The sequence below is a fragment of the Acinonyx jubatus genome, chromosome D2, assembly GCF_027475565.1.
Source record: "Acinonyx jubatus isolate Ajub_Pintada_27869175 chromosome D2, VMU_Ajub_asm_v1.0, whole genome shotgun sequence".
Classification (NCBI taxonomy): domain Eukaryota; kingdom Metazoa; phylum Chordata; class Mammalia; order Carnivora; family Felidae; genus Acinonyx; species Acinonyx jubatus.
The window spans coordinates 1,972,255-1,985,509 of NC_069393.1; the positions used below are offsets into that span (position 1 = coordinate 1,972,255).

The following is a 13,255-nucleotide window of genomic DNA, read 5'->3' on the forward strand; positions in this document are numbered from 1 at the left end:
ATAAAGTAAGAAGACGCTGTGCTTTACATAAGCCACTACCAGGGGAAAGGTTGTCTAAACTAGGCAGACCCCGCGGGTGGTCCAGAGAAGGACCTCGGCCAAACGGACATGAGGCACAGGTAATCAGAGCCAGCACTGGGAACAGGAACAGGAACTCTTTCGTGAAGAAAGGGCTTTTATTTTATTTTTTTAAAGTTTATTTATTTTGTTTAAAAAAATTTTTTTTTAATGTTTATTTATTTTTGAGACAGAGCGTGAGTGGGGGAGGGGCAGAGAGAGAGAGGGAGACCCAGATTCCGAAACAGGCCCCAGGCTCTGAGCTGTCAGCACAGAGCCCGACCCTGGGCTCTAACCCACGAACCGTGAGATCATGACTTGAGCTGAAGTCGGTCGTTTAACCGACTGAGACCCCCAAGCACCCTAATGTTTATTTTGAGAAAGACAAGACAGTGTGTGTGTGCATTTGAGCAGGGCAGGACAGAGACAGAGAGGGAGAGAGAGAATCCCAAGCAGATTCCACGCTCAGTGCAGAGCCAGATGTGGGGCTCGATCTTCACAGATCACGAGATCAAGACCTGAGCCAAAATCAAGAGATGGGCACTTAACCCACTGAGCCACCCAGGCGCCCCAAGAAAGGGCTTTTAGGGGAAGAAATGCGTTAACACTTACTACACGCTAACTTCTCACCTGATGCTTACAACATACCGGTAAGACAGGTATGTTTTCTGGCACAGTCTCAATCCTGCAGAGGAGGAAACCAGCTGGGAGGGGAGGGCCCGGCAAGAGTTACTGAGCCGGGAGTGGCAGCGGCCTCCAGTCCACATTATATGCTGATAAGCTGCCTCAAGGGGAGCTGAGGTAGCCAGTGACCCTGAACAACGTGATGGGCATCTGACTGATAACATAAAAGCTGGATTAACACACATTTTGTATGTTGTATGGATCCTGTATTCTTACAATAAAGTAAGCTAGAAAAAGGAAAATCCCAAGGAAGATAGTTACAGCGCTGTGCCGCCTTTAGAGATAAAAAATCCACATAAGTGGTCTCACGCAGTTTAAACCCATGTTGTTCAACGGTCAATTGTACTTCAACTTGGTTTGTCACTGAAAGCAGATTTCAATGGAAGCTGTCGTGACATCACATCGCACCAAGCACTGGAGAACCAAAGGTGTTTAATATACTTCCATCCGTGCCCTTAAAAATATCAATATGCCCACAGCCCCGGGTGAAAGCTGGGTGTCCAGGGCCCCGACGGAATGGTCACTTCCGGACCATGGTCAGACAGGTGGGGACCTCACACCGGGCGGGCGCCCGGCCTCTCGGCGGCACCCTGAGTAAATTGCAGGCTTGGAGTCCACTATGCTTTTCTTTTTAAACAAAGAGAATATAAAGTTAAAATCCCCCTAAGCTGCTTTGGTATTCTTCCCAAAAGAGTAAGTTTAAAAGCCTAAAGTACCAACAAGAGGGAGATTAAAAACGAAGACATGCGCCAGTTTTCTTTCTGTACAGGATGTCCCAGCGGCCCTCAGTGGAGCGGTTCTGCCCTCTGGGGGGCATCTGGGGAATTTATGGGAGAGTCTGGTGGCTACAGCGTGGGGGTGGCGGGGAGGCTACCACCGGAACTTAGCAGGTGGGGCTGAAAACACTAGATGTCCGGGGGGGAGGGGGTCAGGGAACAGTCACGCGTTATGCATGACTGCCAATGCCCCACTGGACTGCCACGTAGATGACGAACTTATTTACAATTTAATAATTCCTGGGGCACTTGGGTGGCTCAGTCCGTTAAGCGTCTGTCTTCGGCTCAGGTCATGATCTCCAGGTCTGTGAGTTCGAGCCCTGCATTGGACTCTGTGCTGACAGCTCAGGGCCTGGAGGCTGCTTCCGATTCTGTGTCTCCCTCTGCCCCTCCCCTACTCGCACGCGCACACACATACACACACTGTCTGTCTGTCTGTCTCTCAAAAATAAAATAAACATTAAAAACATTTAAAATAATATTTTAATAGTTACTTGGGCCTAGAACCAGACTCCATTTCACACTTAGACACTAAATATTTGTTAACAAAGTTTTAATCCACGCTGAATTTTCCATGAAGGCGAATAGCACATCCAACTGGGGAAACAGGATATTAGGCACTGTTTGGAAGTTTACCATTTCAAAAAACGCTGTCACCAGCAGCTCGTTATACCAGAGTCAGCAAATCACATTGATGTGGGGCTGCGTTCGTAGCTGCCCTGTTCACCCCCCTTTTTCCGCAGGTGTAGTAAGCAACCAGCTACTTCTTTCTGGCTTCTGTGAAGACGTGCCTGAATCCAACATCCTAACAGACGCTATTCTATTACAAATGATTTACCATTTAGACCTCCTTTATGGCACTACGTTGGCCTTTTAAAGAATTATTTTGCGTAGGTGTGATATAGTCTCTATGAATTTCATTTGGATGCAGTGAAGAAGGCGTCTGATACTAGAGTAGCTTTTTTTTTTAAGTTTATTTTGAGAGAGAGAGAGAGAGAGAGAGAGAGAGAGAGAGAAGGAGAGAGGGAATCCCAAGCAGGCTCCAAGCTCTTCAGTGAGGACAGAGCTTGACGAGGGGCTTGATCCCACAAACCGCGTGGTCATGACCTGAGATGAAATCAAGAGTCGGGCGCTTAAGCAATTGAGCCACCCAGGCACCCCAATACTAGAGTAGCTTTGAGAAGGTTGGGAACCACTGCGTCAGTGCATCAAGCCCTTGCAATAACCCCTGCAACAGGCCTGGACAGAATCAGTGCTCTTAGCAGATAAGAGCCTGGGACTTAGATGGTGGAAGAGGTGAATGTGGACCCTGGTGTGCAGAGTATTAGCTCGCTGCTTTGTTCATGACCTGATCCTTCCTGCTCTCATTCCTCAGAAATGGGTAAGATCAGAGGGCACCTGGGCGGCTCAGTCGGTTGAGCGTCTAACTTCAGCTCAGGTCATGATATCATGGTTGGTGGGTTTGAGCCCCGTGTCGGGCTCTGTGCTGTCAGGATGGAGCCTGCTTGGAATCCTCTGTCCCCCTCCTTCACTGCCCCTCCCCTATCATGCTCTCTCTCACAAAAATAAATAAACATTAAAAAAAAAAGAAAGAAAGAAATGGAGGGACGCCTGGGTGGTTTAGTTGGTAGAGCACCCGACTCTTGGTTCTGGCTCAGGCCATCTCATGGTTCCTGAGTTCGAGCCCCTCATCGGGCTCCACGCTGGCGGTGCGGAGCCTGCTTGGGATTCTCTCTCTCCCTCTCTCTCTTCCCCTCCCCCATGCGCGCTGTCTCTGTCTCTCAAAATAACCCAATAAACTTAAAAAAAAAAAAAAAGAAATGGATAAGTTCTGGTTCTTCATGTCAATTTCTTAAATTTCATCTGATGTACATCAAACCTCTCTACTATAGCTATAAGGAGAACACTGATTCACGTTTTACATTAAAGTTCAAACCATTAATTGAAAAAAAAAATATCCACCTTCTGTTGCCAAATTGTTGAGTAGTTATAATCTGGGGTAGAGGCAATGTTTGTAAAATTGTAACTTCTTAATAGATTATACTTTTAAACAATGATTTCTGTCCCCGTAAGTATACTTCATCTTGAATTGCAATATTTCTGATAGTGACATGCTACACTCACATTCTCTTTTCATTAGCTTTTGCCTGGTACGCCTTTCTCCCTGTAAACAGCATATAGCTGGGCTTTAAAAAACCAGTCCGAAATCCTCAGTCTTTCACTGAGGGGATCAATTATAACACCACGTTGACTTGTCACTGTCATTACCTACATTTCCTAGCCCACCTGCTTTTTTATCCCCCTCTTTTTCTAAGCTTTGAGTTGAATTGATATTGTTTTCTTTATTCCATTCTCCCGCCTTCTACAGGTCTAGACGATGATACGTCGCATCTCTGTTGTTTCAGTGTTTGCCTTTAAATTTTTAGTATAGATATTTTAAACACGCATTTTTCTGTCAATATCATGGGTCAGTGATTATACTGTCTCACTGAAAAAAACAAATACCTCAGGAACAGTTTTATTTCCTTTCTCTACTTTCTCTAACCTCTAATGTTGACATTATCCAGTATTTTAATTCCAGACATACATATTTTTAAACATCAGGTGTGAACAATTCATTTCATTGGTTTATTTGTTCACCACGATTTCTTACATCTCATGTTTTCTTCTCTCTTGGGCTTATTTGATGAGAGTATATATGCCCTTCAATCATTTTGACAAAGAAAATCTACACTTGGTGAAATTCCTAAATAACTATATGTTTGAAACAGTTTTTATTTTACCCTCACACTTGAACACTGGCAGAGTAGGTTCAAATAAATTTCCCTTCGTTGTCTTCTAGAATCCACTACTGCTGCTGGAAGGAAGTTGGGCATCAGTGAAATTCTCCTTCCTTAGTTTTTCTTTTTCTTTCTTTCTTTCTTTCTTTCTTTCTTTCTTTCTTTCTTTCTTTCTTTCTTTCTTTCTTTCTCTCTCTCTCTCTCTCTCTCTCTCTCTCTCTCTCTCTTTCTTTCTTTCTTTCTTTCTTTCTTTCTTTCTTTCTTTCTTTCTTTCTTTCTTTCTTTCCTGGAAGCTTGAAGATGTTCTTTTTACTCTTTGTGTGTTAAAATAAATATGTAACATAAAATTTGCCACTTTAACCATTTGTGAATGTATAGATCAATGGCATTAAGAACGTTCAGACCTCATCAAGATAAAAAGTGTCTGCACAGTGAAGGAAACAATCAGCAAAACTAAAAGGCAGCCAACGGAATAGGAGAAGATATTTGCAAATGACCTATCAGATAAACGGCTAGTACCCAAAATCTTAAAGATCTTATCAAACTCAACACCGAAAAAACATATCATCCAGTGAAGAAATGGGCAAAGGACATGAATAGACACTTTTCCAAAGAAGACATCCAGATGGCTGACAGACACATGAAAAAAATGCTCAACATCACTCAGCATCAGGGAAATACAAATCAAGACCACAATGAGACAGCACCTCACACCTGTCAGAATGGCTAACATTAACAACTCAGGCAACATCAGATGTTGGCCAGGATGCAGAGAAGGAGGAACCCTTTTACACTGCTGGTGGGAATGCAAACTGGTGCAGCCTCTCTGGAAAACAGTATGGAGGCTCCTCCAAAAATTAAAAATAGAACTACCCTACGACCCAGCAATTGCACTACTAGTGGAATATTACTTGGCGATCAAAAAGAATGAAATCCTGCCATTTGCAACAATGTGAATGGAACTAGAGTGTGTTATGCTAAGTGAAATTAGTCAGAGAAAGACAAATATCATATGACTTCACCCATAAGGGGAATTTAAGATGAACATGAGGGAAGGGAAACAAAAATAATATAAAAACAGAGAAGGAGACAAACCATAAGAGACTTCTAAATATAGAGAACAAACTGAGGGTTGCTGGAGGGGTGCTGGGTGGTGGGGATGGGCTAACTGGGTGATGGGCATTAAGGAGGGCACTTGTGATAAGCGCTGGGTGTTATATGTAAGTGATGAACAACTAAATTCTATTCCTGAAATCATTATTACACTATATGTTAACTTGGATTTAAATAAAATAATAGGAGTAAAAGGAAAGTTCACATTGTTTGCAACCATCACCACCAACCTTCCACAGAACTTTTTGCATCATCCCAAATAGAAACTCTGTCTCCCTCCCCCAACCCCTGGCAACTATCTTTCTACTTTCTGTCTCTATGAATTTGACTACTCTGGACACCTCATATAAGTGGAATCGTAGGGTATTTGTCCTTTTGTGACTGGTTTATTTCACTCTGCCTAATGTCCTCAAGCTTCATCCATGCTGTAGCCTGTGTCAGAATTCCCTTCCTTCTTTAGGCTGAACAATACCCCATCGTATGGCCATGCCAAATACTATTTATCCATTCATCCATTAATGGCCCCTTGGGTTGCTTCTGTCTCTTGGCTACTGTGAATAATACTGCCATGAACATGGGTGTACAAATATCCGAGTCCCTGCTTTCAATTCTTTTGAATATACACCTAGAAGGGGAGTTTTTGGATCTTATCATAATTCTATGTCTAATTTTTTACCTATTTATTTATTTATTTATTTATTTATTTATTTATTTATTTATTTATTTTGAGAAAGGAGTAAGAGGGAGGGGCAGGGAGAAAGGAAGAGAGAAGGAAGGGAATTCTAAGCAGGCTCCACATTCAGCACAAAGATCATGACTGGAGCCGAAATCAAGAATCAGACTCTCAACTGACTGAGCTACCCAGGCTCCCCTCTACATCTAATTTTTTTGAGGAACTCTCTTTAATCTTGAAGTCCCCAAATTTTATCAGAATGTGTCTAGGTGTCAATATTGTGCATCATGCTGAACATCTAGGAGGCCCTGCATTGATCTTTTCATCTCTCCACAAGCTTTCCTTCTATTATTTTGTTGACTAACCGCTCTGTTTCTTTATCTTTCTTCTCTCCTTTCTGATCTCTATCAGGTCCGTTCTTCATCTTCTGCATTCATCGTCTCTCATATTTTATATTTCTTTGTCCTTGTATACTATATTCTGGGAGAATTTATTGATTGGATTTTCCAGCTCATGTGTATTTGATATTCAACTGTCTTTAATCTACTAGTCTTATCTAGCGGAGATTTTTTTTTTTTTTTAATCATGAGAATTCTATTTCTTTTTTATTGCTACTATCTGTCTACCTATCTACCTATCATATGATACTGGCTCAAATCTCTCAGAAAATTAATTTATGTATGTTTCACTGAGGTGAAATGTATATACAATGAACTTCACATGTGTAATTTGGTGCATTGTGACAAATATATACACCCATGTATCCACTATTCCAGTCAAGATATAGTGTAGTTTCATCATGCTGGAAAGTCTTCTCCTACCCCTTTCAGGTAAACCTCACTCCTCAGAAGCCATCACTGTTCTGCTGTCTCCCTAGATCAGTCGAACTTCTTACAAATGGAATCATACTCTTCTGCATGCGACTTCCTTTGCCCCACATAATGTTTCTAAAGGTCCCCCCGCTGCCGTGTGTTAGCAGTACCCTTTCTCCGTATTATTATTGAGTAGTGTGTTCCATCTCTGGCCTCCTCTGAGGAACGACGACGACCCTCATAAGGCGTCCCGATCTGGAAGACAGCCTCTGGACAAGGAAAGCTGAGGACTGGCACACAAACCTTGGGCCATATGCAAAACTAAAGTAGCGGCTTCTCTGACACCACTGACTTTCGCGTCCTCCAATTTTCTTTTGGTTCTTTTTATAGTTTCCATTCTCCTGCTCAGGTTCTTCATCATTGTGCTCATGTTTTCCTTTAAGTCCTCGAACATGTTAATGAAACAAAGACTTTAAAAGAGTTCATTGCAACTTCTGGATCTCCTGGGGTCTGTTCCTGTTAACTGGTTTTGGTTTCTTGGTTATGGGTCACGTTCTCCTGCTTCTTCCTTTGCCTAATAATTAAGAAGTCTAGACTACGTTTCTTTCCTTTAAAGGGTGTTGAGTTTTGTTTTGGCAGGCAATCCAATCACGAGCAGATCGATTTAATCCTCTTAGACTTGGTTTTCTGTTAGGGTGATCTATTCAGAAAGTGTCCTTCGGGGCGCCTGGGTGGCTCAGTCGGTTAAGCGTCCAACTTGGCTCTGGTCATAATTTCGCGGTTGGTGGGTTCGAGCTCTGCATAGGGGTTTGTGCTGACAGCTCAGAGCCTGGAGCCTGCTTCAGATTCTGTATCTCCTTCTCTCTCTGCCCCTCCCCTGCTCGCACTCTCTCTCTCTCTCAGGAAATGAACATAAAAAAAGAAAAAGAAAAAGAAATTGTCCTTTGTCCTAGAATGTGGACCTCATTCTAGGTGGTCTTATACCTACGGTGTGTCCTTTCTGGGGTTGTGAGTAAATGCCCAGGGTGCTCCCAGGATCCCTCTATTCTGGCAAGGTCACAACTCCAATGTCTCTCAGTGGTGTAAAACTGAGGCTACCTCCCTTCAGCTCTCACACCCTGGTATAAAACTGCTCATACCTCCGTTCAGCTCTCATGCCCATAGCAGCCACTGTCTGCAGGGCCTCTGGGTCTCACTGAGCGAGCAGAGCCCAGCTCTCAGCCAAGCGTGACAAGGAACACCCATGCTGACCTCTGGGGACTTCTCACCTTGAGCCGCTCTCTCCTCTTCTGTACTCTGCCCTGTAAACTCCAGCCACTTCGGCAGACCCCAACTCCAATCTCTGCCTCCTTAGCTCAGCAAGACCACCAAACTCTGTTTAGGCTCCACATACACAGTGGTTTAGTAAATAATCCCAGGTAGAAGGCTGGGGTGAACACGGGGCTCACAGAAAGTGTTTCCCTTTCCTCAAAAATCACAGTCTTGTAATTGCCAACCCCTGAAAACAGGTGCCTTGTATTTTGTGGAGTTTTATAACTGTTACAGTATGGAAAGGCAGTCAACTATCAAGTACTCCACTGTGGCCAGAAGCAGAATTCAATGGTATATACTTTTAAGTTTCCTTCTGTTTCCCGTATCAACTGCTTCCTCACAGCTTTGCTTTTATGTTTGAGACTGATGCCTGTGTTTTATGTGATTTGGGTCATTATTCAGAGGGTGTTTCCGTTAGTGTTTTCAGAATGCTTATAATTTTATTATTATTATTATCTTTTAACGTTTATTTATTTTTGAGAGAAAGAGATAGAGCGTGAGGAGAGGGGCAGAGAGAGAGAGGGAGACACAGAATCCAAAGCAGGCTCCAGGCTCTGAGCTGTCAGTACAGAGCCCGATGTGGCGCTTGAACTTACCAGCGGTGAGACCATGACCTGAGCCGAAGTGGGACTCAGCCCCGACTGAGCCGCATAGGTGCCCCTCAGAATGCTTATAATTTTAAAGTGCTTCTAGCACACTATTAATACACATGCATTAAACGGTTATGAGCTCTTCTTTAAAAAGTACTCTAGTTGTGTTTTTTTTTCCCTAAAAACACCTACCAGGATTCTGATGATAAACTTACCTTCATAATTGGCAGGAGATCTTCTACTTTGTGCACCTTTTCCAGAGCCTCTCTGACTTCCAACAATCCTTTAGGATTATTAGCTCTTTAAGAGAGAAAAAGAGACAGAGACAGAGGCAGATGGCAAGTAAAATTAATACAGAAATGTAATATACAATTCTATTCCTTGCTATTACCTTAAGCTTTAATGAATCGACCTCAATTATGAGTAGCTCCATAGTCAAAATGGTGGGCCCAAACAAAAGTTTCTAAATATGGGGATGGTTTAATCCTAATGAATTTGGGGCCGCAGATGACAATTAAGAAAACAGATAGAAGCCCATCTAGAAGGTGAAACGGAGAAACAGAACAGATTGCTGGCCAGTGGTTGTATATACATGCACAGGTCTCTGGTCATAATTTGGTGATGAAGCCTTGATTCTCATAGACCAATTTTGAAATTAGAAGTGAATTTTTTTTTTTCCTTTCTACAGTTGCTCAAACGGAAATATCCTGCTAGGTTTTTGTGCCACTTTTATATTTACTTGGTGATAACTATCCATTCAGAATTCTTTTTTCCCCATGTTCTGTTCACTGTGGGTTCACTATATGGCCTTTCAGGTGAGAGAGAATGAATATTACAGCTGAAACCCCTAATAAAGAAATTCAAAGAAACGTCCTGCTTTTCAGAGAAGGAGATGAGAAAAGTCACAGTATCGTAAGATTAAAACATTTCATGGATTCTGTACAGCTGTTAAAAGAAGGCTGGTAAGGGGCGCCTGGGTGGCTCAGTCGGTTAAGCGTCCGACTTCGGCTCAGGTCACGATCTCGCGGTCCGCGAGTTCGAGCCCTGCGTCGGGCTCTGGGCTGATGGCTCAGAGCCTGGAGCCTGCTTCCGATTCTGCGTCTCCCTCTCTCTCTGCCCCTCCCCCATTCATGCTGTGTCTCTCTCTGTCTCAAAAATAAACGTTAAAAAAAAAAATTAAAAAAAAAAAAAAAAGAAGGCTGGTAAGTCATTACTGAAAGGCTTTACAACTCCAAACACTGTGTCAACATTTGATAGACTTTGTTTAGTCTGTCAATAGGCTTAGTTTTCAAGTTTCACAGATACAGCTACTGTAAACTCTACCAAAGCTAGCGATTACCGTGAAAAAGAAAACTGAACGATTACCCGTGATAAACAAGAATCCTATCTTTAATAAAATGAAGAATTTTCTCAAAATATTCCAGGTATCTCATGTTGATCACCTGGCCCCTGAAAGGAAAAAAAAAAAAAAAATTAAGAATCGTTTTAGAAAGGACTGTATCGGAAACAACATCTAACTTCCAAGTGAATTCAAGAGAACGGGAAGAGAGCTGTGAGAATAATGTAGCAAAACAGTCTGGAAACTGTGCTTATTTGCACCCGGTGCATGGAAGAAGCAAAGAACTGTCTTGGCAGGATTGCCCGTCAGCTCTTGCAGCTTTTCCTGGTAGGAGAGGCACCAAACTCAGGCCTGGAGATGCCAAAATGAGGAGAAAAATCCTCAAGTACTTCTACGACGTTCAGCCTTTTTATGCCAATTTCCTTCATGAATCCCTGGACTTTTTCTCCTCTCCTTTGGTTCTCCTGGTAGTTCTGTGGTCCAGCTCACACACAGGCTTCATCTCCTCTGCCCACTCTAAATATTATTTTACTCAGGGCACCTGGGTGGCTCAGTCGGTTAAGTGTCCGACTTCAGCTCAGGTCACGATCTCGTGGTTCATGGGTTCGAGCCGGGCGTTGGGCTCTGGGCTGACAGCTCGGAGCCTGGAGCCTGCTTCGGATTCCGTGTCTCCCTCTCTTTCTCTGCCCCTCACCTGCTAGCGCTCTCTCTTTCTCTCAAAAATGAAATAATAAATAAATTTTACTCACATTTCTGTCCCCGCCTCCTAGGTTTCAAACTCTCTCCCAGAACTTCATGTACAGCCGACATACTGATGGACACATCCAACCGGCATGCGTGTGTACAACGTGTTACACACCCAACCGCTCCCTGGGCATCGCTCCCCAGATTCCCTACAGACATCTCAAACCTCAGGTTCGTAACCGTGCACAGGAAGTCACTCCCGTACCCTGCACGTCCCCCCAGCGCCAGCCCCCAAATGTGGCCATCTCCTTTCTGTCCTATTGTCACCTGGCCTATTGGAAGGACCTCGCACCTGAGCCAGAGAGGGGACCGCCTCCCTGTGGGTCCCTACGCTCTCCTCCATTTCCAACCTGGCGCCAGTGCTCCTGATTCTGCACTCTCTCCTCCGTCTCTTCCGCTCCCCCTCCCTTGCACACTTGTTCACCTGAATTATCACACAGTCTCTTCCTAAGAGGAGAGACTGGAGAGGGAACATGGCACGCACTGCATTCTTCCTGCAGCTGGACTCACTCTAAGGAGCGTAGGCGGGACCCTGCAGGTACAGAACTAATCCGTGTGGGCCCTTTTCAAAAAGTCCCCGGGAGAGGATCAAGGGTCGTTCGTCCACGGTCTCCATGACCTGTCTATTTAGAACAAACTCCTGTGCAAACAGGAAAGATGCACAAAGGGTTCCTACCTGATTAAATTGATGTGGTTGTTAAAACCTCTGCTAAGACTTCGTGCTGGCATCTGATCTAACCACAGCACCGGCTGGTCCGGGTCAGCAATCCTGTAAACCAGAGCTTGTTAAAGATGGAGGCCTTATACAACCTAGAAATGTTCAAAAGCATTACCAATGAAACAGGATGAGTCTTTGCAAAGAGTGGGGAGAAAGCAAGTACTCGGCCCATTATCTAAAAGTATGCCACACCAACCTGCTAACTCCAAATAAATGTTCCAATTGGAGCCAGTAGGAAGTCAGTATAGGTTTACTAGAAGAGTAGTATTTTTCTCATGTCAATGAGTATCAGTAGCTCCCCCCTAAGCCATAGCTGGTTAGCCAGGCACACACTTCAACTATCAAGGGACCAGTACACTACAGTTCATTCAAACGTACACCCCAGATAATGCGTTCTTTCCAAGAGACAGCTTTTTCTAAAACACTTCGCTTAAAAATGTGCTTGGAAACTTGAGAGCAGTCAGTTCCTATATTTCGTAAACATCGGCCAAAGGCGTTTCAAAGAATAATGATGCCAGCAATTTCCGACAAACTGTAGAGAGGAAAAAGTAACTTACAAGGCATAGTGTTAGTAATCAAAACAGAATTCGAAACCCGTCGACTGAGTGGGAGGGGCAGGCTCCCAGTAATGGAATGAATATGTCACGGGGGTGCAAGGTACAGCATAAGGACCACAGTCAGTCCTACTATAACGGTGTTGCGTGGGGCAGACGGGAGCTACATCTGTGGTGAACACAGCGCAATGTACAGATGTGCCTAGACTCGCATGAAACCTCATGTCGGCTCCACTAGCCAAAGACACCTGTTACCCAGAGGAGCCTTCTATTATTTTACAATGAGAACCCTTCTAGTTTATTTTCATTTAAACACGAGTTTAATTAGTTACCGTCTCCACTTTACTGCAATGTCAAACATGTCTCTCCACTGCATCAGCCGTGTTTTCCCATTCATTCGAACTTTCGAGTTGGTCCACGTACGCTGTACAGCTTGCATGACTTCCAACGCTGCCAAGCCCATGGCTGAAAGAAGCAAATATTGAGAAAACAAGGGTCTGTGAGTTCACTTCCGAGGGACTGATGTTCACCTACTCTGCAGAGTCTCGGTGATAACTTGAGTCACCGTATAAAAAAAGAATTGTAGGGCACCTGGGTGGCTCAGTCGGTTAAGCGTCCGACTTCAGCTCAGGTCATGATCTCGCGGTCCGTGAGTTCGAGCCCCGCATCGGGCTCTGGGCTGATGGCTCGGAGCCTAGAGCCTGCTTGATTCTGTGTCTCCCTCTCTCTCTGCCCCTCCCCCATTCATGCTCTGTCTCAAAAATAAATAAACTAAAAAAAAAAAAAAAGAATTGTACGTATTGGTAATTTAACAAGACCAGAGATACGCCACAATCGTGTCAGTCTTCATAAAACTAACATCTATCAGAGGAAATTAGAGGCACCCCCCCGAAGCTGTCTCCTCCCAGCTCTGCCTCCTAAAGAACTGGAGATTCAAATTCTCCCTCGCTCCCACACTAAGCAAACCGCTCCCGTGGACGAGCCGTCAGATCCACAGCCACAGCTGAAGACCCATATTCTACATCAACAGGGTGGCGACAACACCAAGGCCACACGGGAAGCTCTCTTTCAGAATTCATTGTGAATGAATCTCTACAGTTTTGT

The 13,255-nt window shown here is 44.0% G+C and overlaps 1 protein-coding gene across 7 annotated transcripts in view; it reads right to left on the reverse strand.

Moving 5' to 3' along the window:
- Nucleotides 1–13,255, reverse strand: part of TTC13 (tetratricopeptide repeat domain 13) — a 78,321-nt gene that overhangs the window by 9,590 nt on the left and 55,476 nt on the right. For all 7 annotated transcript variants that reach the window (XM_027046881.2, XM_027046880.2, XM_053207022.1 and 4 more), the window contains 4 exons: nt 12,484–12,616; nt 11,556–11,648; nt 10,162–10,245; nt 9,012–9,096 (listed from right to left, as the gene is read on the reverse strand). In XM_027046881.2, coding sequence (XP_026902682.1) covers nt 9,012–9,096; nt 10,162–10,245; nt 11,556–11,648; nt 12,484–12,616 — 395 coding nt within the window. The remainder of the gene's footprint in view (nt 1–9,011; nt 9,097–10,161; nt 10,246–11,555; nt 11,649–12,483; nt 12,617–13,255) is intronic.